This window comes from Trachemys scripta, chromosome 4 (assembly GCF_013100865.1).
Source record: "Trachemys scripta elegans isolate TJP31775 chromosome 4, CAS_Tse_1.0, whole genome shotgun sequence".
NCBI classification, from domain to species: domain Eukaryota; kingdom Metazoa; phylum Chordata; order Testudines; family Emydidae; genus Trachemys; species Trachemys scripta.
In genome coordinates, this window is record NC_048301.1 from 101201814 (window position 1) to 101226324 (window position 24511).

Here is a 24511-nt window from a genome sequence, read left to right on the forward strand (position 1 = left end):
CGAAAACATCTGCTCAATGTGCAAAAGCAGTCAAAAAAGCTAACAGAATGTTAGGAACCATTAGGAAAGGTATAGCTAATAAGACAGAAAATATCAGAATGCCACTATATAAATCCATGGTATGCCCATACCTTGAATACTGTGTACAGTTCTGGTGACCCCATCTCATAAAAGAGAGATTAGAATTGGAAAAGGTACAGAGAAGGGCAAAAAAAATGACTAAGGGTATGGAACAGCTTTTGTATGAGGAGAGATTAAAAAGACTGGGACTTTTCAGCTTGGAAAAAGAGACGACTAAAAGGGGATATGATAGAGGTCTATAAAATCAGGACTGATGTGGAGAAAGTGAATAAGGAAGTGTTATTTACTCCTTCACATAACACAAAACCAGGGGTCACCCAATAAAATTAAGAGCAGGTTTAAAACAAACAAACAAAAAGTACTTCTTCACATAACGCACAGTCAGCCTGTGGAACTCGTTGCCAGGGGATCTCGAGAAGGTCAACATTATATAGGGGTTCAAAAAAGAACTAGATAAGTTCATGGAGGATAGGTCCATCAATGGCTATTAGGCAAGATGGTCAGGGGTGTCCCTAGCCCAGGGATCGGCAACCTTTGGCCCGCGGCCTGCTAGGGCAAACACCCTGGCGGGCCGGGCTGGTTTGTTTACCTGCTGCATCCGGAGGTTCGGCCGATCGCAGTTTGCTGGTTCCCAGGCCAATGGGGGCTGCAGGAAGTGGTGCGGGCTGAGGGATGTGCTGGCCACTGCTTCCCACCGCCCCCATTGGCCTGGAGCGGCGAACCGCTGACGCGGCAGGTAAACAAACCGGCCCACCCTGCCAGGGTGCTTATCCTGGCGGGCCGTGTGCCAAAGGTTGCTGATCCCTACCCTAGTCTTTGATTGCCAGAAGCTGGGAGTGGATGACAGGGATCACTTGATGATTGCCTGTTCCTTTCATTCCCTCTGAAGCATCTGACATTGGCTACTGTCAGAAGACAGGGTCTTTAGCTAGATGGACCATTGGTCTGATGCACTATGGCCATTCTTACATTAATGCACAATGTCTCTATTCATGGCACAGGACGCTTATGCAAGTTGTGTCAAGAGCACTGCTATTTATCATATAGGATGTCTCTTCCCAGGATGTCGAGAGCACCACTATTCATGGTGCAGAATTCCCCTGGGGAGAGTCACAAGCCCTGCTATTTATGATATGGGACACCCCTCTGGGAGGGCAGGATGTGTCAAATCCCACTCTTTACAGCACAACATGTCTATTCCTGGAGTAGGGAGTGTCAAGGATACCACTATTCATAGCACAGTAATCAACTTTGGCGTATGTAGGTACTACTGTTATGGCACAGCAAAGTTTTTCTATCTCTGGCATTAATACTGTAATCAATCACAGGGCAGCATGCTTTGCTGGGAGCCATCCAGTTCAACACCAAACATGGTGCAGCCTGGCTCGTGGCTAGGCACTGAAACCACTGCTAAACATGATGCGTACTCCACAGTATAGGGTATTGAGACTTTAGTTACATATAATATGGTGCATGAGCAGAGGGTTGGACTAGATGACCTCCTGAGGTCCCTTCCAACCCTGATATTCTATGATGATGTTTTGATAAATGCAATAGAATACCTAAGTGCAGAATGTGGAGACATCCATTATTCACAAGATGGTGCAGCACAGCTTTACACAGGACATAGCATGCACTGATACAAATGTGAAGACCTTGGCAAAAAATAAGCATAAGATGACATTGTACATAGGTCACCACATAGCTTTAAGACCTTTGTTAAATCTTTTGACACAGTATCAATATATGTATTCCAGTGAAGTACTATATACCTCTCACCTGTAACTTTGAAACTTTTGCCAGTTATATCATATGGCACCATCTCTCTCACTCTGCAACTTTGAGAACTTTGTATGGTTGCCCCTCCCCTAATCTAGGAATTCCCGAAATAGTTGACTATCATGTTACTGAAAGAGACAATTGATTTGCTTAGTTAGAAGAATCAAATCCATTTGTATTTTAAAAATTAAGATGAAAAATTACGGAGCAGATAAAGTGGTCCATACATTTATACATATATTTATATATAATTATTTAAGTAAGGATATCAGCAATGACTTTCCCTCACTACCCCACTCTTCCCTTGCCCTGTAACATGTGACTCTTGTTTCTAGATATGTAATGTATTCGTTGGCTGTACTTAACCCTTCCATGTATTTTTCTGTGGATCGTGTTATTGTTTGCTAAAAATATTATGATATCTGCCTTACTCTGCAGCTTTGAGACATTTAATAACATCATCAAGACTATTGAAATTACAGGTAAATATTAACTAAAATGAAGGTCAGCATTTACCACTGAGACCAGAGGTGCTGGGACAATTTTTACAGTGAGGGTGCTGAGAGCCATTAAACCAAATTGTAAACCCTGTATATAATGGAAACCACTTTAAGTCAGGGGGTGCAATAGCACCCCTAATTCCAGCACCTATGACTGAGACACAAGTAATCTTGTTAAGCAAAAAACAAGTTACATCTATTACTCACATTGGACTTTATTGCACATTTCCAGTGGAAAACTAGTAGGAGGGGATTAAAGAGGGTGAAATCTAAAGATCTCTCCTGAATTGTTCTGTCAGAGGGAAGTCTCACTCTCATGCTCTGCCAATCATCTGTGTCACCAATAGCTCCCTTGTGACAGGGTATACCAAGAATTTGCCAACCACTGATGGAGGCCCACCGTCTTTGCACAATCTGCCCTAAGAAGGTATCCTACTGGAGGGGAAAAGCAGCAAGTTCAGACCTATAGGGATACCTAGAGAGGCGTCCCATGATCAGCTACAGGCAGAACCAGCGGAAGTTGATCTTCTGGCACTTAGAAAGACTGGGGACAGGTTGAGGCCTATTGGAACTTTGCAGGCCAGATAAAAAGGGCTGTTTTTTTCTACTAGGGGCCTGTTCAGAGTGAAGTCAGGACAGGAAAAGACTAGTGTTTATATTATGAACTTTAATGCCCAGGTGGCTATTCTGAGTTGAGATTTTATTCCTTTCTGTTAACCCTGGAAGGGGTCTGGACTGAGAGCTGGCCTGACCAGAGGGCTAAGACACAGATGCAGCAGACCAATGAGGAACCAGGACTCAGGTGTGCGCTAGAGAGGAAGAGTCCCTGAAATGCTGCATCCTGACATGGAGGGGCATTTTTGTGGTGAGTGCACATTATAATACATGGAACCAGAAGCGGTGATGGTCCTCAAAGGGGACAATGGAAGATTTGTTAAGGCTTTTTGCTTGACAACAGCAAGCTCATGCAGAGGCTCAGTGGCTGTTCCTAAAGGGGCAACAAGAAGCCCAATGGACAGCCTTGAGCGACATTAACTATAGCAACAACAGCAACAGAGAGTTTCAGGAATCAGTGCTCTGGTGGATAGCTAGCCTATCCCTGTCTGGAACAATACCACTAAGGCCAGGCCTGACCTTGCTAAGTTGAGGCCAGATGACGACCCAAAGGCATACCTGGTCATATTTTAGTGGATAGCCCAATGGGCTAAGAGTATCTGAGCTGCTTGGCTTTTGCCTTTGCTGTTTGGGGAAGACCAGGCCACCTGCCAGGCCCTTGACAATGAGGCAGCTAAAGAATATGACACCATAATGACTGTCATCAGATGGGTGTGTCCCCAGAGACATATCAACACTGATTCTGGACAGAACCTTTTTCTCCTGCATCATGATCCCACATCATGGCCCAATGTCTGAAGGACTGGGCTATCCAGTGGCTCTGTCCAGAGACCTGCGTTGCACTAGACATTATAGACTCAGCAATAATTGGCAGTTCTGCCTACTGCAATTCAAACAAACAAACAAACAAACAAATAATGGAGATATCCCATCTCCTAGAACTGGAAGGGACCTTGAAAGGTCATCAAGTCCAGCCCCCTGCCTTCACTAGCAGGACCAAGTACTGATTTTGCCCCAGATTCCCAAGTGGCCCCCTCAAGGATTGAACTCACAACCCTGGGTTTAGCAGGCCAATGCTCAAACCACTGAGCTATCCCTCCCCCCTTTTTTTTTTATTAATGGAGATATCTCATCTCCTAGAACTGGAAGGGACCTTGAAAGGTCATCGAGTCCAGCCCCCTGCCTTCCTTAGCAGGACCAAGTACTGATTTTGCCCCAGATCCCCAAGTGGCCCCCTCAAGGATTGAACTCACAATCAGACCTGAGTTCACTGGCAAAACCCCAACTCAATAGCATTTGCCATCCAGATCACTACAGATTATCTGGCTAAAGGTTGGCCCAGTAAAACTAATCACTTCAAGCCAGATGGCTCACAGACACAGCCCTAAGATGAGAAAGGCACTGTCGAGCCCCCAGCAGACTTCAGAAGCAAGTGGAGGCCAGCTAATGGACTCCACAGTGCAACCCAAATTGTTGCAACAGGGGATGTTGATCACATCTCCAGGAGAGGACTACTGAGAGTTGCAATCAAAAGCTGGTAATGCAGGCTTTCCTAGCAATCATATTGATTATGTTTGTTGCAGGAAGCCAGGATCTATCACTCATTCATGTCCCCGATGGAATGTGACCTCATGGACTGTAGAATCATACTTTGTGGCAGTTCTGATCAAGCAATTGACAAGAATATATAGTCCCAGTACAACTTGGCAGGCAAACAGCTCTGGGCTTAATGGGCCCAGGGTTTTCCATGTCTTAGACTGGGAAACCTTTTCTGACCCAGAGTTCTCTGATATGATGATTCAGTGCAGGTTATCTGCATACATGAGGACATTTGCTCCTGTGGGGAACAAGCTTCTGTCAACCTGCTTTTTGCTTGTGGCACTTCATACACTACATTGAGGGGGGTTTTGTCCTTTGAATTGTTGTATGGCCGAAAGTCCTGGGGAATTCTGGTTATCCTTAGAGAAGCCTGGGAAGAATAACCATACCACTCCCAAAATGTATTACATTATGTCATGTGGATGTGGGAATGGCTGGGTCTCATGAGACAATTTGCTCAAGAAAATGTACTGCGAGCCCAGCAAACGCAGGTCTGACACTACAATAAAGGTGCTCAAGAGAAGGTTTATTAGCCCAGGGATCTAGTATTAGTCCCCAATATGGAAATTAAACTTTTGGCCAAATGGCAATGTCCATACCAGGTCATCTGGCGAGTTGGCGAGGGGGACTGTGAGATCAGATTTATCATGTTTATCTGTTAAAACCATGGTGAGCCCAAGAAAACCTATGTATAGATCCCAGAGATCTCCCTGTTCTCCTGTACCACAGGTAGAGGCTCCAGTGCCCCCCAACGTATCAGTAGCAGCAGATCTTGCCTCACATTTATTCTGGATAGCCAAGAACCTCTTGGAGCACTATTCACTGTTCTCCTCCCTGCCAGGCACATCCTGGTACACCAAATTCTGACAAACCCAGGGACAAAGCCTGAACATAAAACCCATCAAATCTCTAAGAAGCTTCATGGAGTTGTGTAGTGGGAGGTACAGTTAATGCTGGAACTCATAGTCACTGAGGAGTCCACAAGTCCCTGGTGCAGTCCTGTGGTGCTATTACCTAAACCAGACAACAACATCTGGTGCTGCATAGATTTCTGGATTCTATCCTAGTTTGAAACTTATCCAGTGCCCCAGGTAGATGAGCTCCTTGATCATTTAGGGAAGGCAAGGTATATTATAACACTGTACTTGACAAAAGGGTACTGGCAAATGCCCTTTACACTAGATTTGAGGGAAAAAACAGTATTTGCCATGCCCCTGAGGCTTTTTCAGTTCACCACCATGTCCTTTGGTTTGCATGGGGCCCCAGCCGCTCATGGACCATGTGGTTTGCCACCAGTTTGCAGCAGTATACTTTGGCAATGTGGTTATTTTCAGCACAGACTGATGGTCACACTTGGTCCATGTGGCATCTGTACTAGTTGCTGGGGGAGGCCGGACTCACAGCAAACCCCCAAAAATGCAAATTTGGCATGCAAGAAACTAAATACCTTGGATAGCTTATGGGAAATGGCTGAACCTATTCTCTTGAGAACAAGAGAGAAGCCTTGAAGAAAACCCTGGTCCCCAAGACCAAGAAGCAAGTGTGGGTGTTTCTAGAACTGACAAGTTATTCTCATTGCTTCATTCCACAATTTGCCACCCTGGCAACATCTTTGACTAAACTTACAAAGGTATCTACACCAGCGGTATTATGTACAAAGGAGTGTGAGGAAGTCTTTGAAAAGATAAAGGACATTTTATGGAGGCAACCTATGCTCCGGTACCCAGACTTCTGGTTACCATTTATTCTTCAAACAGATGCATCAGAAGTTGGCCTAGGAGTTGCATTAGTATACAACTCCCAAGAAGTGTGTCGCGGAATACACTCACCACTAGTGTCACCTCTCCCTGGTCTCTTTGGGAATTAGCTCTCACCTAGCATTGCACTCTACTCTTCTGGTGTCTCTCCCATCGTCCTCTTATCCTTCTCGTTCCAGGAACTGCAGCCTCATTTTCATGACTCAGTCCTCCAGCCAGGTCACTCCATGGTTCCCCCTTCTGGGAGGTGTAACAAATTCTTTCCAGACAAAATCATCCCAGGCAGTCCACTGTCATCTGCATGTTCAGTACCATGTCCCCAGTGGCTGGTAGGGGAACCCAGGCCCGGGGAATACATATGGTGACTATGCCTCCTTAAAGTGGATGCAAGCAATGAAAGACACCAGATGGTACCTGGTGATACAGCCCTGTGTATTCCAAATATGCCACCGGTCAGGAATACAACATGGAAATACAGATTTCTTTTCACAGGAAGGAACAGGAAATAAGACCCATGGATCCATGTGGGATGAGGTGTGTGATGAGGTGTACCAAGCATTCATTGCCCCCTGTTGGAGCCCCCAGAACCTTGGCACACCCTACCATGAGAAGATATCCCGCTGGAAGGGAAGAGCAGTGAGTTCATACCACCAGTAGATGACTAAAGAAGTCTCTCATGATCAGCTGCAGCAGAACCAGTGAGAGTTGGTCTTCTGGCATCTAGAAGGGGCTGAGTGCAGTCAGGGCTGAGTGGGCTAGATGAAAAGGGCGGGCTTCTTCTACTAGGGGCCATTTCTGAGTGGAGTCAGGATAGGGAAGGAAGACTCTCCCTGCTGTAACCCAAGTAATCTAACATTGATAGCACTGGCCTTGGCTATCTATGAAGGGCTAGTGTTTATATTATAGACTTAAATGCCTAGGTGTCTATTTTGAGTTAAGGTTTTCTGTTATCCCTGGAAGGGGTCTGGACTGAGAGCTGGTCTGGCTGGAGGAACGACTCAGGGGGGCACTGGAGAGAATGAGTCCCTGCAATGCAGTGTCCTGCCACTGGTGAGGGAAGTGTTCTGGTGGTGAGGGCACACTATAACATCCCTAATTCCCTGACAAAATTATTATTTGTGTTGCCATAGTGCCTAGAATCCCTAGTCATGGACCAGGACTCCATTGGGTACTCCGCTGTACAAACACAGAACAAAAAGACAATCTCCTGCCCCCAGGAGCTTACAATCTATGTATAACACAAGAGACAACAGATGGAAATATAGACGAGTAAACAATGTCAGCATAATAGGCATCAACAGCATTGTCATGTATTTTGTAGGCATCACAGCAGAGGAGAGGCTGAGGAGAGATTTGAAGGTGGATAATGAGGTTGTTTTGTGGATGTCTATGGGGAGCACCTCACAAGCATGTGGGGTTGCATGAAAGAATGTGAAAAGTTTTTTTTTAGTTTAGGAATTGGGCAGTGGAGGCTGGCATTGTGGGTTGAACGGAGGCAAGCACGGACCGCTCAATAGTGAATGAGAGCTATGAGATAGGTATTTAGGAAACTCAGGGAATTGGTAGGTACGATCCCATGGGATGCAACTCTAAGAGGAAAAACAGTTTGAGAAATTTGGCAGTTTTTGAAAGACATTATTAAGCACATAAGAGCAAACTATCTCACTGCATAGGAAAAGGTAGGAAGTATGGCAAGAGACTATCCTGGCTTAACCAGGAGATCTTCAATGATCTGAAACTCAAAAAAAGACTCCTACAAAAAGTGGAAACAAGGTCCAATTACAAAGAATGAATATAAACAAACAACACAAGCACGTAGGGACAAAATTAGAAAGCCCAGGGCACAAAATGAGATTAAACTAGCCAGAGACACAAAGGGTAACAAGAAAACATTCTAAAAATACATTAGAAGCAAGAGGAACACCCAGGACAGAGTAGGCCCATTATTCAACGAGGGAGAAAGACAATAATAGAAAATGTGGAAATGGTAAAAGTGCTAAATGACTGTTTTGTTTCAGTTTTCACCAAAAAGATTAGTAGCGAGTTGATGTCTAGTGAACGCCAGTGAAAAGAGGAAGTAGCATCTGAGGCTAAAATAGAGAAAGAACAAGTTAAAAATTACTTAGACAAGTTAGATGTCTTCTAGTTAGCAGGTCCTGCTGAAATGCATCCTAGAATACTCAAGGAGCTGACTGAGGAGATATCTGAGCCATTAGTGATTATCTTCGAAAACTTATGGAAGACTGGAGAGATTTCAGAAGACTGGAAGAGGGCAAATATAGTGCCAATCTATAAAAGGGAATAAGGACAACCCAGGGAATAACATACCAGTCAGTTTAACTTCAGTACCCGGAACGAGAATGGAGCACATAATCAAGCAATCAATTTGCAAACACCTAGAAGATAATAAAGTGATAAGGAACAGTCAATATGGATTTGTCAAGAACAAATCATGCCAAACCAACCCAATAGCTTTCTTTGACAGCGTAACAAGCCTTGTAGATGAGGGGAAGCGGTAGATGTGGTATATCTTGACTTTAGTAAGACTTTTGATACTGTCTTGCATGACCTTCTCATAAACAAACTAGGGAAATGAAACCTAGATGGACCTTCCAGAAGGTGGGTGCATAATCGATTGGAAAACCATTCCCAGACAGTAGTTATCAGTGGTTCACAGTTAAGCTGGAAGGGCATATTGAGTGGGGTCCCACGGTGATCAGTCCTGGGTCTGGTTCTGTCCAATATCTTCATAAGTGATTTAGATAATGGCATAGAAATACACTTACAAAGTATGAGGACAATACCAAGCTGGGAATTGTTACAAGTGGTTTGGAGGACAGGATTAAAATTAAAAATGATCTGAACGAACTGGAGAAATGGTCTGACGTAAGTAGGATGAAATTCAATAAGGACAAATGCAAAATACTCCATTTAAGAAGGAACAATCAGTTGCACACATACAAAATGGGAAATTACTTCCTAGGGAGGAGTACTGTGGAAAGGGATCTGTGGGTTAGAGTGGATCTCAAGCTAAATATGAGTCAGCTGTGTAACACTGTTCCAAAAAAAAGCGAACATAATTCTGGGATGTATTAGCAGGAGTGTTAAGAAAGACATGAGAAATAATTGTTCCGCTCTACTCCGCACTGATAAGGCCTCAGCTGGAGTATTGTGTCCAGTTCTGTGCACATTTCAGGAAAGAGGTAGACAAATTGGAGTACGTCTAGAGGAAAGCAACAACAATGATTAAAGGTCTAAAAAACATGACCTATGAGGAAAGATTGAAAAAATTGAGTTTGTTTAAATGACTGCTTCTTGGAGCTGCTGGTACAGGAACTCACAAGGGGAGAGGCAATTCTCGATTTAGTCCTGAATGGAGCGCAGGATCTGGTCCAAGAGATAACTATAACAGGACCGCTTGGAAATAGTGACCATAATATAACAACATGTAACATTTCTGTGGTGGGAAGAACACCTCAACAGCCCAACACTGTGGTATTTAATTTCAGAAAGGGGAAAAATGAGGAGGTTAATTAAACAGAAATTAAAAAATACAGTGACTAGAATGAAATCCCTGCAAGCTGCATGGACACTTTTCAAAGACACCATCTTAGAGGCCCAACTTAAATGTATATCCCAAATTAAAAAACACAGTAAAAGAACTAAAAAAGAGCCACCGTGTAAAAGAAGCAGTGAGAGATAAAAAGGCATCTTTTAAAAAGTGGAAGTCAAATCCTAGTGAGGTAAATAGAAAGGAGCATAAACATTGCCAAATTAAGTGTAAAAATGTAGTAAGAAAAGCCAAAAAGGAGTTTGAAGAACAGCTAGCCAAAAACTCAAAACGTAATAACAAAATGTGTTTTAAGTACATCAGAAGCAGGAAGCTTGCTAAACAACCAGTGGGGCCCCGGATGATTGAGATACAAAAGGAGCACATAAAGACGATAAAGTCATTGCGGAGAAACTAAATTAATTTTTTGCTTCAGTCTTCATGGCTGAGGATGTTAGGGAGATTCCCAAACCTGAGCCGTCCTTTGTAGGTGACAAATCTGAGGCATTGTCACAGATTGAAGTGTCACTAGAGGAGGTTTTGGAATTAATTGATAAATTTAACAGTAACTAGTCACCGGGACCAGATGGCATTCACCCAAGAGTTCTGAAAGAACTCAAATGTGAAATTGCGGAACTATTAACTATGGTTTGTAACCTGTCCTTTAAATCGGCTTCTGTACCCAATGACTGGAAGATAGCTAATGTAACGCCAATATTTAAAAAGGGCTCTAGAGGTGATCCCGGCAATTACACACCAGTAAGTCTAATGTCAGTACCGAGCAAATTAGTTGAAACAATAGTAAAGAATAAAATTGTCAGACACATAGGAGAACATAAATTGTTGGGCAAAAAGTCAACATGGTTTCTGTAAAGGGAAATCATGTCTTACTAATCTATTAGAGTTCTTTGAAGGGGTCAACAAACATGTGGAGAAGGAGGATGCAGTGGACATAGTGTACTTAGATTTCCAGAAAACCTTTGACAAAGTCCTTCACCAAAGGCTCTTACATAAATTAAGTTGTCATGGGATAAGAGAGAAGATTGTTTCATGGATTTTGAACTGGTTAAAAGACAGGGAACGAAGGGTAGGAATTAATGGTAAATTTTCAGAATGGAGAGAGGTAACTAGTGGTGTTCCCCAAGGGTCAGTCCTAGGACCAATCCTATTCAACTTATTCATAAATGATCTGGAGAAAGGGGTAAACAGTGAGGTGGCAAAGTTTGCAGATGATACTAAACTGCTCAAGATAGTTAAGACCAAAGCAGACTATGAAGAACTTCAAAAAGATCTCACAAAACTAAGTGATTGGGCAACAAAATGGCAAATGAAATTTAATGTGGATAAATGTAACACATTGGAAAAAATAACCCCAACTCTACATACAATATGATGGGGGCTAATTTAGCTACAACTAATCAGGAAAGAAATCTTGGAGTCACCGTGGATAGTTCTCTGAAGACGTCCACGCAGTGTGCAGTGGCAGTCAAAAAAGCAAACAGGATGTTAGGAATCATTCAAAAAGGGATAGAGAATAAGATGGAGAATATCTTATTGCCCTTATATAAATCCATGGTAGGCCCTCAGCTTGAATACTGCGTACAGATGTGGTCTCCTCATCTCAAAAAAAGATATATTGGCATTAGAAAAGGTTCAGAGAAGGACAACTAAAATGATTGGGGGTTTGGATCAGGTCCCATATGAGGAGAGATTAAAGAGGCTAGGACTTTTCAGCTTGGAAAAGAGGAGACTAAGGGGGGATATGATAGAGGTATATAAAATCATGAGTGGTGTGGAGAAAGTGAATAAAGAAAAGTTATTTACTTGTTCCCATAATATAAGAACTAGGGGCCACCAAATGAAATTAATGGGCATCAGGTTTAAAACAAATAAAAGGAAGTTCTTCTTCACATAGCGCAGAGTCAACCTGTGGAACGCCTTGCCTGAGGAGGTTGTGAAGGCTAGGACTATAACAGGGTTTAAAAGAGAACTAGATAAATTCATGGAGGTTAAGTCCATTAATGGCTATTAGCCAGGATGGGTAAAGAATGGTGTCCCTAGCCTCTGTTTTTCAGAGGGTGGAGATGGATGACAGGAGAGAGCGCATTTGATCATTACGTGTTAGGTTCACTCCCTCTGGGGCACCTGGCATTGGTCACTGTCGGTAGACAGGATACTGGGCTGGATGGACCTTTGGTCTGACCCAATATGGCCATTCTTATTTTCTTATGTTAGTCTGGAGAAGACAGAGGGGGGACATGATAACAGTTTTCAAGTACATAAAAGGTTGTTACAAGGAGGAGAGTGAAAATTTGTTATTGTTAACCTCTGAGGATAGGACAAGAAGCAATGGGCTTTAATTGCAGCAAGGGAGGTTTAGGTTGGATATTAGGAAAAACTTTGTAACTGTCTAGGTAGTTAAGCACTGGAACAAATTGCTTAGGGAGGTTGTGGAATCTCCATCATTGGATATTAAGAACAGGTTAGACAAACATCTGTCAGGAATGGTCTAGTTATTCCTTAGTCCTGCCTTGAGTGCAAGGAACTGGACTAGATGACCTATTGAGGTCCCTTTCAGTCCTACACTTCTGTGATTCTATGGTGGGAATTGACTGTGAAGGGCCTTGAAAGTGAGAACAAGCAGTTTATGTTTGATACAAAAGTGAAGGGGGAGCCAATGGAAGATTCAAAGGGTGAGGTGATTTGGCCACAGTGACGGGTTAGGAAAATTATCTTTGCAGCAGCATTCTGAAGGGATATGATCAGGGCAAAATTGCATTTGCCTAGGCCAGAGAGAAGGATGTTGCCGTAATTGAGACATGAGATGACGAGCATACATGGCTGCAGGTATGGCCCAGAGACACTCTTTAAAGAGGGAGCCTCCCGGCACAGTGTGCAGAAAGTTAATACAGCTGGGATGTGACCTATCTGTTGACTTGCTCACTCCCTCAGCTTCCCAATCACTGATCCTCAGACTTAGTAATGGGAAGAAGGGAGGAGATGGTGCCCCAGAGATGGCTAAGCCACCTTTTCAGATGCACAAGTCATGGGGACACAACAGGGTATATTCTTATTTAACAGAAACACATTATAACAAATAACAGCACTTGAATATAGTGTCAGTTTCACTGAAGGCATTTTATTCCAAAACAGTCTTCCATTTGATTGGTTCCCCCCCGCAAACAATGCTTGCTGAACACTCAGATTTATAGTGTCATAAAAATACATTACACTGAAGCAGACAGTCTATTGGTTTATAAGTTAATGACATTAAAGCTTTTTTTAATTTTCTCAGTATCTGTCATTTTAAAAATGTTTAAATGCTAGTAACAAAAGTCTTTTTAACTTTGCCTACTCTGTTGGTATGCTGGCCAATAGAGCCACTGGCTGTGGAAACTCTTGCTTAAATAGTAAGAAAGTTGGGTTTCAGAAGCCAGTAAATGTGGACCACATTATTGGCTCTGACAAGTTCTCCAGGAATTGGGAAGTGTGCAAAGATTTATTTAGTAGTACAAACTTATTGGAGCTTGACTTAGACACTGAGCACATGTAATTCTCAGATTCCATCTTGAGTAGTGATTGCTTTGGACCAGTTATTGAACTCAAAGATGAATAGAAACTTTGGTTTGTCATATGGTGTATTGGTCTAGGAGAAATCAGAACTTTTCAAGTATATAAAAATAAGGTAAAAGTAATTATATTTTTCAATGTGTGTACTCTCTAGCATTATGCCTGCGGGGATAAAGGACATATGTTCCAGCTTCATCAATCTTGTATTTTCTCACTTGGCAAATGTTGATTGTCTTTCTTTCTTTTTTTTTTTTTTAACTGAAATTAATATTTATTTTTTGGTAACACAGATGAGGTACTAATAGAGATTGAGATGTCAGCAGAAATAGTGCTGAAACAAATTGATAATTTAAAAAGCAGTAAATCACTAGGCCCAGAGATTATACTTCCAAGAGATCTGAAGGGATTTAAAAAGTGGTCGAGCTGCTAGCAAAAATATGCAACCTGTCATTAAAAACAGCTAATATACAAGAGGACTAGAGGGGAGCAAATATTCCACTTATATTTAAAATGGGTTCTAGTAGTGATCCAGGGAATTACAAACCAGTAAACCTTATGTCTTTGCCTAGTAAATAGGTCAAGCCAATAATTAAAAATTGAATAATGTCTGGAAGATCGTGGTTTGATAGGGTCCAACAAGCATGGTGGTTTCTCAAGGAGAATTATGCCTTTTATAATTGAATATGTCACTATAATAATAGATAAAGAAGAACTGCCTGACAATTTATTTAGGCTTTCAAAAGACCTATGACAAGTTTCTTTATTGAGAGACTACTAAAGAAACTAAGTAGTCATGGGGTGAGAGGCAAAGTATTGTCAATTAAAATCAGGCTAAGAGACAAAGCAAAGAGTAGGAATAAATGGTTAATTTTCCATAATGGCAAAATGTTATGGTTGCCTCACCTGCTGTCAAAAAAGCAAACCAAATTTAAGGATGCATAAGAAATGGGATAGAAAATAATATGAAAAATATTATGTCACTATGTAGATCAATAATTTTCCCTCGCCTGGAATACTGTATGCCGTATTGGTCAATTTATCTCAGAAAGAATTCTGCAAAATTGTGGGGGGACTCAGAGAAGGGTAATGATGATGATTAAGGGCCTAGAAAAACTCTTTTGAAGAGAGATTGAAAAGACTGGGATTGTATACTTTAGAAAGAAAATAATTAAGAGGGAACAGGTAAAAGTATGCATAATGATGAATGATATAGAGAAAGTATATTAAGAGTTTCTGTTCCCCTGTCTCATAAAACAAAAACAAGGGAGACAGCCAAAGAAATTGAAAGGCCGCAAATTCAAAACTGATAAAAGGAAATACTGTTTCACATTATGCATAATTAAATTTAAAAGTTTTTGCCACGGGTTGTAATGGACGCCAAGAGCTTAGCAAGTTTCAAAGTGAGATTGGACAGTCATATGTAGGGCCCTATCAAATTCATGGCCATGAAAAAAGCATCACGGGCTGTGAAATCTGGTCTTTTATGCTTTTACCCTATACACCTCTACCCCGATATAATGTGACCCAATATAACACGAATTCGGATATAACGCGGTAAAGCAGTGCTCCGGGAGGGGGGGGGCTGTGCACTCCGGTGGATCAAAGCAAGTTCAATATAACGCTGTTTCACCTATAACGCGGTAAGATTTTTTGGCTCCCGCGGACAGTGTTATATTGGGGTAGAGGTGTACTATACAAATTTCAAAGGGGAAGAACAGCATTTCTCAAATTGGAGGTCTTGACCCAAAAGGGAGTTGCGGGGGGGGGGGGGGCGCTGCCTTCAGAGTGGGGTGGCCGGAGAGCGGCGGCTGTTGGCTGCCCAGCTCTGAAGGCAGCACCCTGCCAACAGCAGTGCAGAAGTAAGGGTGGCAATACCATACCATGCTACCCTTCTGCGCTGCTGCCTTCAGAGCCGGGTAGCTGCAGAGAGTGGCAGCTGCTTACTGAGGGCTCAGCTCTGCAGGCAGCAGTGCAGAAGGGTGGCATGATATGGAGACCCAGGGTTACATAGTTTCATGACCATGCCTTTCTTCTCACTTGTAGAGATGGTCCCTGCAAATCAGAGTAGGAGATAGTTTTGGGGCAGCCTTGCCCCCCTGGAGTGCTGCTTTACCGCGTTATATCCGAATTCGTGTTATATCGGGGTAGAGGTGTATAGGGTAAAAGCATAAAAGACCAGATTTCACAGGGGGAGACCAGATTTCACAGTCCGTGAAATGGCCATGAATACTTATAATAAACAGAGGACTTCATAGAACTGTCAGTTCAATATCTATTAATATTATTATTTAATATTTATATTGCAGGAGTGTTCAAAAGCCTCAGACAGAATTTGGGCTGAATTGTAGTTGGCACTGTTCAAAAAATACATAGAGAGACATGGTCCCAGCCTTAATAATCTAAAGTTTAGGGAGAAAAGATTATTCTGAACAATGTTTATACTTGCAATCTGGAAACAGCTTAAGAAATATTTATTGTAGTGATGCTTAGTTCTACTTTTTCCAGTATTGTCTCCATTACTTATTCTTGAAAATGGCTTGCAGTTTAATTTTACAAGTGCACTTTTGTTTATTTGTTCTTTTCAAAGATTTTCAGTCTTGATCTTGGAGGTATATCTGCTATTGTACTGAATGGTTATGATGCTGTAAAAGAATGCCTGGTTCATCAAAGTGAAGTTTTTGCAGACAGACCATCTCTTCCTTTGTTCAAGAAGCTGACAAATATGGGAGGTATGTATTGCTGTCTTGAAAGGGAAGATAATATTTTCTTATTACATTAGATACTTGCTTTAGATTACTTTCCCAATCTTTTAATCTCCTATTCCAGAATATTTGACACTTTTCTAAAGATAGTTTCTGGGAAAGAGTCCCATACTTGGGCTGTGCGCCTGAGCAAGGGAAGTGGAATTCTTTAAGCCCGAAAGTTAATGTTCCTATGGTCTGTGGTAGCAGGTTGGAGCATGAGTCCCCTCCCTCCTCATTGGTGATCACACACAACCCAGGGCACTATTGACTTTGGAACTTTTCAGTCACTTTTTTGACAATGGTCAGGGAAAGAAGTCCATGCAGAAGCTACACTTCTTCATCTGCCACTTAAAGTCTTCCAATTGCTCAGTGTTGATCTTGTTTGAATATTTTTTTTTCTATTGTGTCCATTCCTGCCTCCCGTGGAGGTCTGGCCCTTTTTGTGTGTTAATTTATTTTCTATGAGTTTTTCATCAATGTGGATCCAGGATGATCAATAGGAAGCTATCACGCTGCCATAACCAAAAAAAAATTATTAGAATTCACAGTCCAGGAGAATGAATTATTCTATATTTTACAAGAAATAGCATTTCACTGAATTGAGTTGTAATGCTGATTGCCAGCATCTTGGACTCATTTTCTCTCAGGGTTTAATTACTCAAGTCCAGATAGCTCTCTTAACATAGATTGCTTCTCTCTTCCCCATTTTCTCTTTTATACTAATTTCTGGTCACTGGACTGGGTAATTTTGCCATTCCTCCCTTCTCCCCTTCCAAGTGAATTGGAGGCAAACATTAACTAACATATTTAAGTAGCAAGAAAAGTAACTAAAACAGATTTTGTGTGCACACATCATATATATTCATTCTTGCAAAATAAAGACTAAAATTCTTAGAATGCAGAACTTTGCTTCTCTTTGGCCGCATGGGCTTTTGTTCCATCTCAGCTGTGAAGAAGGCAGTATGATGCCAATGAATTTTACTTTTCATTTCAGATATAGTTGGACCTTGCATTAAAATCTTCATGGCTGTAGACTATTTTCACTCTCATTCAGAGCTCTGTTGCTATCCATCTCAATTCAAGTGGAATCAAAAAACCTTTGCATGCTTTGTCATTCAAAATATAATTTGCTCATTATTTTTTCCTGTGCCTGTGACAAACCTAGAAGAATTAAAGAAATGAACTGATCTTTTGGAGAAAGACAAAGGCAGAATTTTGAATCTCTTAATTCACCATTTAAATTCATGTATAATCAATTTCCCAATATAATAACTGAGGTAAGGACATATAGGGTCTTTTAAACCCTTATGCTCCTTGAGTTGTCCACAATTGAAGTGTTTTGACTGTGGACCCTCTCTGCGTGATGGTGAAGAAGTAATTATCTAGATTAATCTCTGGATGTAGGATCTGGACTCTGGGATGCAGCAACAGAAAATCCACCAGAAGCAGGGATGCAGTGGTGCAAACCACCCTTGAATCTCACTCCACCCAGGAGTTATGAGTTCCAAGTTCGCAAAACTGGCCCAGACTAGCCATGATATGTGCTGATTTAGCAGCTCTTCTGGGGCAGCCTTCACTGGTGGGAATCCTGTGAAGCTCAGCCGGAATTTAAAGTTGTTCTTCCCTGAGGGAATTCCCACAAGGTAAATACCTCTCTGTGACAACTGGCCCGGTAAGCATGGCTGTGTACATATTCTGCAACTGACATAGATAAAACAGGAGTAAAGGGAGCGGTTGTCAAATATGAGGCATCATATAGACCTCATCACCTTTAGTTCCAAGTGCAAACCATGCGTCTTTGACTTCGTTTTGCTAATATAAACACAGAGTGCACATATAATATATTAAAATTATTTATTAAAAAACCCACAGAATTTCTCCTTCGAGAGAGGAAGAGAGAAAGAAGGAACTACATGGAATAAACACTAGTCAGGTTGCTCAGAGCACTTCAGTGATTACTACGTTGATGAGGGACAGAAAATAATCTCTATAGAATAGAATCCACTCCATGGAACAGTGGGTTTTTGTTTTTTTTAAAGTATTGCACAGCTAAATCATGGACATGGACATAAACATGAGCATCTGAAAAATGGGGGCCTATACAGAAGTTGGAATACAACCTTAACTATAGAAATCACTACAGACTACCACTATAGTACTGTGGCTTCAGCATTTTGTCATCTGAGTTCACTTAGCTTATTTTTTTATATTATTCATTGTCAGTCTAAAATTCAGTTTAAAAACATTAGTACATTTTTAAAATGTCTAACCCAGTGGTGCCCAAACATTTCCTGTTGCACCCCCCCCCCCTTACTAGTAATGGAATCTACCCTCATCCCCCCTCCATTACTGCACAGTTGGCTCAGCAGAGGAGGTGGAGCTGGGGGCAGAACTGCGGATGAAGCAGAAGCTGGGGCAAGGGGCAGAGCTGGCCTAGGGATGGAGAGGGAATGAGGGCAGAACTGAGCAGGAGGCAGAGTGGAGCTGTGGCTGGAACTGGAGATTGGCTGGAGGTGGAGTGGAACTGGGGCTGGAGCAGAGCTGCAGCTGGGGCCGGAGCTGGACTGGGGGCAGAGCAGGGGCCAAGGTGGAGCTGCGGCTGGGGGCAGAGCAGGGCTGGGTGTTGCTTCCTCCCCACCCCCCTTGGGGGCTGACCCGGGCCCCACCGTGCACCCTCCCCCCTGAATGTTCCTCCGCACCCCCCTCGGGCGGTATGTCCCACAGTTTGGGGACTGCTGGTTTAACGTATTTAACTGCCTAGAAGTATAATAAAATTTAGTCTTCACATAATAACCTTACCATCAAAACAGTATTTCTTGTCCCATCAACTCACTACCTCCTAGATACTCAAGAGTTTGTAGTCAACACAAAGGGTTAACAATGCACACTGATGGACCAAGCAGTACAAGTAAAGTCTCTTCTTGGAGGATGCCCTGCCATCATTAGTTTCTCTTTTATACTGAGGGATCTCTGACTCTTCTCCGATAGCTATTGTAGCAGAATCATACACAGAGAGAAGCAGTCTCACAAGTAACTGGGTTTCAAACCATACAGGACTCTAAAAACTAACACTTTGAACTAAACCTGAAAATTTATTTTAGGTTGTGCAGATTATGGAGTACTGGTATAACATGTACTCTGAGATAAGCAGTATGGAACACAAAACGCCATATCAGAAGAAATCAGTTGGTGAAAAAAGGAGGGGAGGAAATCACTGTCAATCATTGGGTCCATAAGAAAGAATTCTTCTTCGAGTGCTGTCCCTGTGGGTGCTCCACTTCAAATGTCGGTGTGTCCCGGCACCGTCAATTGGAGATTTTTGGTAGCAGCGTCCGTCAGGGCCACACATGTGCAGTGTTTGTCATGCGGTGCTGTTGACGCCTTGATTAGCACGCGTGACCCGATCCCCCCTCAGTTCCTTCTCAACCATCCTCGGCCTGAGACAGAGCCTTGTAGCGGTGTCGAAAGACAACCTAAAGAAAATAATTAGAATTAGTTAGCAGTTATTAGTGTTAGTTAGGTTTAGTAAGTTACTAGTCTAGATATTTCTCATCCCCTTTTCTGTTTCCCTTAAAAAAAAAAATCTTTAGTTATTCCTTTTAAAAAACAACCTCAACAAGGGACATTAAAACATGCCTGGCTCACCAGGTTTCAAAAGATGTTCCTTGTGTAAGGATGCAATGCCGATTTCTGATGGCCATTCACTCTGTGTCCGTTGCTTAGGTGAGTCGCACATACCACAGAAGTGCGCTCTCTGAAGCAACCTTAAAGCCAGAGCCAGAAGAGATCGAGATCTCCAACTTAAACTCATTCTCATTAAGAAATCCCTTCAATCAGCTTCTGAATACGGACAGCAGAACTCCCCAACCAGGGACTCTCCGGGCAAGTCATTGGCAGAAACATCAAATACTCACTACTCCAAGAAAGCAAGGAGAAGAAAGACATCGCCTCAGCAGAGCGAACTGTTGAAAAGAAAAGTTCCTGCAAGTTCGCTATCCTCAGTGCCAACTACACCAAGAGTGAACACCTTTGATGCACCAGGAACCTCCAGCACCGGGGCCTCTACTAGCAAGATTAAGGAGTCAAGAGGCAAACACAAGCCAAACTCCTCCTCCACGGTACCACCAACACCAGTGAAGGCCACAGTACCACAGCCTTTATGCCAATGCCCCCACCTCCGGTGCCTACAACAGTATTGGCACCGATGGAGAGATCCACATCAGCACCACCAGCACAGACCAAGATAACCCATAAATAATCGTCTCTGACCACAGCACCTTCAAAAACGTCAGCACCAAAGAGCACGGCCCTGAAGTCCATGGTACTGCACCAATTTATACAACAGGAGGACATGGCGGTATTTTCCACCTCACACTTACCACTATATGGTACCAAGGGGTCACTGGTACTAACGGCACTGGAGCACCCTGACTCTCCCATCGTGCCACCATTCTCCAGCAATGAGGACGACAATCTAGAGAAGGGCACCTTTTCATCATGCCGTTCCTCACTGTCTGGTACCGGGCCAATGCTGGGACATGTGAGATCTAGAGAAACATACAGCATGGTTCAGGCACCCATGGATGTGTCCACCCATGTCATTCCTGATGCAATGGCCGTAATGGGACACAGGGGCAGCCTACATGAATCAGTACAACAGACCTCAAAAGAGACACACATGTTCCTTTACAACCTCAGTACAGGAGCCGTCAGTGGCCCCTGAGGAAATGGAGGACGACAGAGAAGTGGACCCGGAACAAGACACATCACCTGCCCATAACTCATCATCATTGCTGGATGAGGCTGTCATGCCACCACTTCCTACGGCTGCAGATTACTTTAAATTCCAAGAATTGTTCTGGTATGAAGCACAAAGCTAAAATGTCCTATTTGAGGAAGTGACTGAGACCCAGCATCAACTTCTAAATATCCTACACACATCATCTACATCCAAAATAGCACTACCAATTAGTGATGCGATAATGGAGCCAGCAGAAATAGTATGGCAAACACCAATCACCATTCCTCTGGTATGTAAAAGAGCTGACAGGAAATATTATGTCCCTAACTAAAGGAATGGACTTCCTCTTTTCACACCCTCAACCTAATTCATTAGTGGTAGCCGTGGTCAATCAAAGAGGAAAATAACCCCAGTACAGGTCCACTCCATAAGACAAAGACTGGAAGAGGCTAGATCTATTCAGTCACAAAGTATACTAATCCGCAACTCTACAATTCCACACAGCTAATTATGTTGCACTCCTCACGAAATATGACCACGACAGTTACATGAAACTCAGAGAGGTCCTTAACGACATCCCCAAGGAGAGGAAGGAACAATTTAACACAGTCCTTAACGAGGGACAGATTGTGGCAAGAACAGCACTACAGGCATCCCTCATCAACATGGTGGACGTGGCTGTACAAACAACAGCCACAGCAATAGTCATGCACAGAGCATCATGGCTACACTCATCCAGAATCCGAAGGACTTACAGACAAAGTAGAAGATCTCCCCTTCAACAGAGACAAGTTTTCTTGGCCAAAACAGGCAAGGTCCTTCCCTCTATGAAGGACTCCTGGACAACTCTCCGCATCTTAGGCATATACACACCTTCGAACAGGCGGAGGAGATATCAACCATACCAGCGTGGCCAAGAGAGTACTTTCCAAAGTCAATGACCTTACAACTTCCAGAGACAGAGACAATGCCCGCAGAGACTCTGAACCCACAGTCTCAGCCTACTGCGTCCCAGACACCATCGGGCAAGACACAATTTTGAAACATTGGTCAAGGGTTTGAATGATCTCTCCCAACAACCAGTGCAATCTACACATACCCAGATCTTTGGTCACCGACTGCGCTCATTCTATTCACACTTGGGCATCCATCACCACGGATCAATGGGTCTTGGAAATAATATGATTGGGTTACGCTAGACCCATCAGGGATCCCATTCCAACAGGATCCACCATTCATACTGATCACAACAACTGCTTTGCTGATCGACTGGGATGCACACCTGAATCATAGAGTTCAAGGGAAGTGGTCTCCCCCAGAGACACACTTACACATCAACCTGCTCAAACTGCACATGGTTCACAACGTGTGCGGTCACTTCCTCCCAATGATAAAAAACAAAATAGTCAGAGTCATGACAGACAACATTGCATGTATGTTCTACATAAATCAAGAGGGAGGACCCTGTTCTCATTCCCTATGCACAGATGCCATAAAATTATGGAATTGATGCATAAATTACAACGTCACCATTACTGCTTCATACCTCCCAGGCTTCCAGAACACAAAGGCAGATGCATTAAGCAGACATTTTTCCCAAGACCGTGAATGGGAACCGAATGACAGTATTGTACAACACATATTCCAAACGCGGGGGTTACTTATCAACTTATTTGTGACAGCACGAAACAACAAATGTCCACAAATTTGCTCATGAGCAGGCCTGGGACCATGATCCCTAGGGGAACATCTTTCTCATCTGATGGGATGCCCCTCTCCTGTACGCATTCCCACCGATACCACTAATCTCCAGAGTAAGACATGAGATACAGACCGACAAAGCCAAGTCATACTTATAGTTCTGACATGGCCCAGACAGACCTGGTACCCATACCTGAAGTACATGGCAATCTGTGTACCACACAATCTCCCTCTGCGACGGGATCTTGTCTCGCAAGATGAAGGTCAAGTCCTCCACCCGAGCCTGGAGAAACTTCACATGAGGGCGGGGCTCCCATGATGAGCTAACCTGTTTAGAACAAGTAAAACAGGTGTTAGTAAACAGCAGAAAACCAACTACATGTACCACTGACCTCCAAAAATGGAAACGCTTATCCTTATGTTGCCAGAACAGGCACATATCTGCACTTAAGGCTTGGAATACATACTAAAGAACTCAGGGCTTTCCACAGGTTTGGCTAGAGTACACCTACCACCAATTACCGCCTTTCACCATAAGGTTGATGATGGCGTATCAGTATTTGCACACTCGATGACAAAATGTTTTCTCACGGGCATATAAAATGTGTACCCAGAAATAGGTGAACCCATGCTACCATGGGACTTAAACTTGGTGCTCAACAGCCTTACCCAGAGCCCGTTTCGCGCTACTAGCCACCTGCTCCCTTCTCCACTTATCAATTAAGGTGGTGTTCCTGGTTGTAATTACATCTGCAAAAAGCGAAATAGAGGCTCTTATGGCTCATTCCCCATACACCATATTCTTCAAGGATAGTCACACTGAGACCACATCCAAAATTTATACCCCAAATATCATCCTTTTTCCACATCAATCAACTGATTCACCTACCTATGTTTTATCCCTAACCTCATGTGAATACACAAGAGACTGTCCTACATATGTTGGTATCCGACGTTCGTTAGTGTTTTACTTGGACAGAACAAAGCCCGAGTGTGTTCCAAAGGCTCTACAGTATCCACTCAGACTATCAAAATGGATTTTTAACTGCATCTAGATGTGTTACGAACTCAAAATAGAACCCCCATCAGGGCCTATTCAACGAGATCACTATCTACCCCCCCCTCCTCCCCTCTACTTCAGAGTTTGCAGTAAGGACTCTGCGGTAGAGAAGAAACTGAGGGTGTTGGGTCGCGCACATGCTAGTCAAGGTGCCAACTTCACCGCAAGACGACTACTGCTCACACGTGGCCCTGACAGACACTGCTATCGAAAATCTCCTATTGATGGTGCCGGGACGCACTGACACCTGATGTGGATCCACCCACAGGGACACACATCTTGAAGAACCTCAGTTACTGCACAAGGTGAGTAACCTTTTCTTCTAAATAGTCTCCCATAGCTGAAAGTGTGTCAGTATATAAAAAATAAGAGCATAATCCCAACCCCATTCTGTATTACACAGGAGGGCCTTTATATTAGATAAAACATGAATTGCTATAGCATAATTAAGGAGCCAAGTGCCTGACACTCTGAGATGGTAGGTAAGAGTGGGGAAATAAAGATGATACCTATCTGTATCCAGAGCCATCCTTTATTCATTGACATATACACTGTGCAACTTATCACTCTGAGACTAAAACAATTAACCTTTTTCTTGTTTTGCTGGTGTTTTTTTTTTCCCCTTTGGGTCTTAGAGACAAAGTGTCTATTATCCCATCTCTGCACAGAGATGTACATAACTCTCATTAGGACTTGAAGGAATTACTAATAAATACATGTCATGTTCTGGAGTGCAGTCCAGACCAATGAGGGGTTATCACCGCCTGCCCTGCAACCTTGGGTGCTTTGCAATATTTGCCGTTGTAGCTCACAA

At 43.0% G+C, this 24511-nt stretch overlaps 1 protein-coding gene across 1 annotated transcript in view; it reads left to right on the plus strand.

The window, feature by feature from the left end:
* The first annotated feature begins 3090 nt into the window (after positions 1–3090).
* The window catches only part of LOC117877234 (vitamin D 25-hydroxylase), a 29538-nt gene continuing 8117 nt past the window's right edge, over positions 3091–24511 (plus strand). The window contains exons 1-2 of the mRNA XM_034770131.1: positions 3091–3225; positions 16039–16180. Of these exons, the coding sequence (XP_034626022.1) occupies positions 16174–16180 (7 nt within the window). The 5' untranslated portion in view covers positions 3091–3225; positions 16039–16173. The remainder of the gene's footprint in view (positions 3226–16038; positions 16181–24511) is intronic.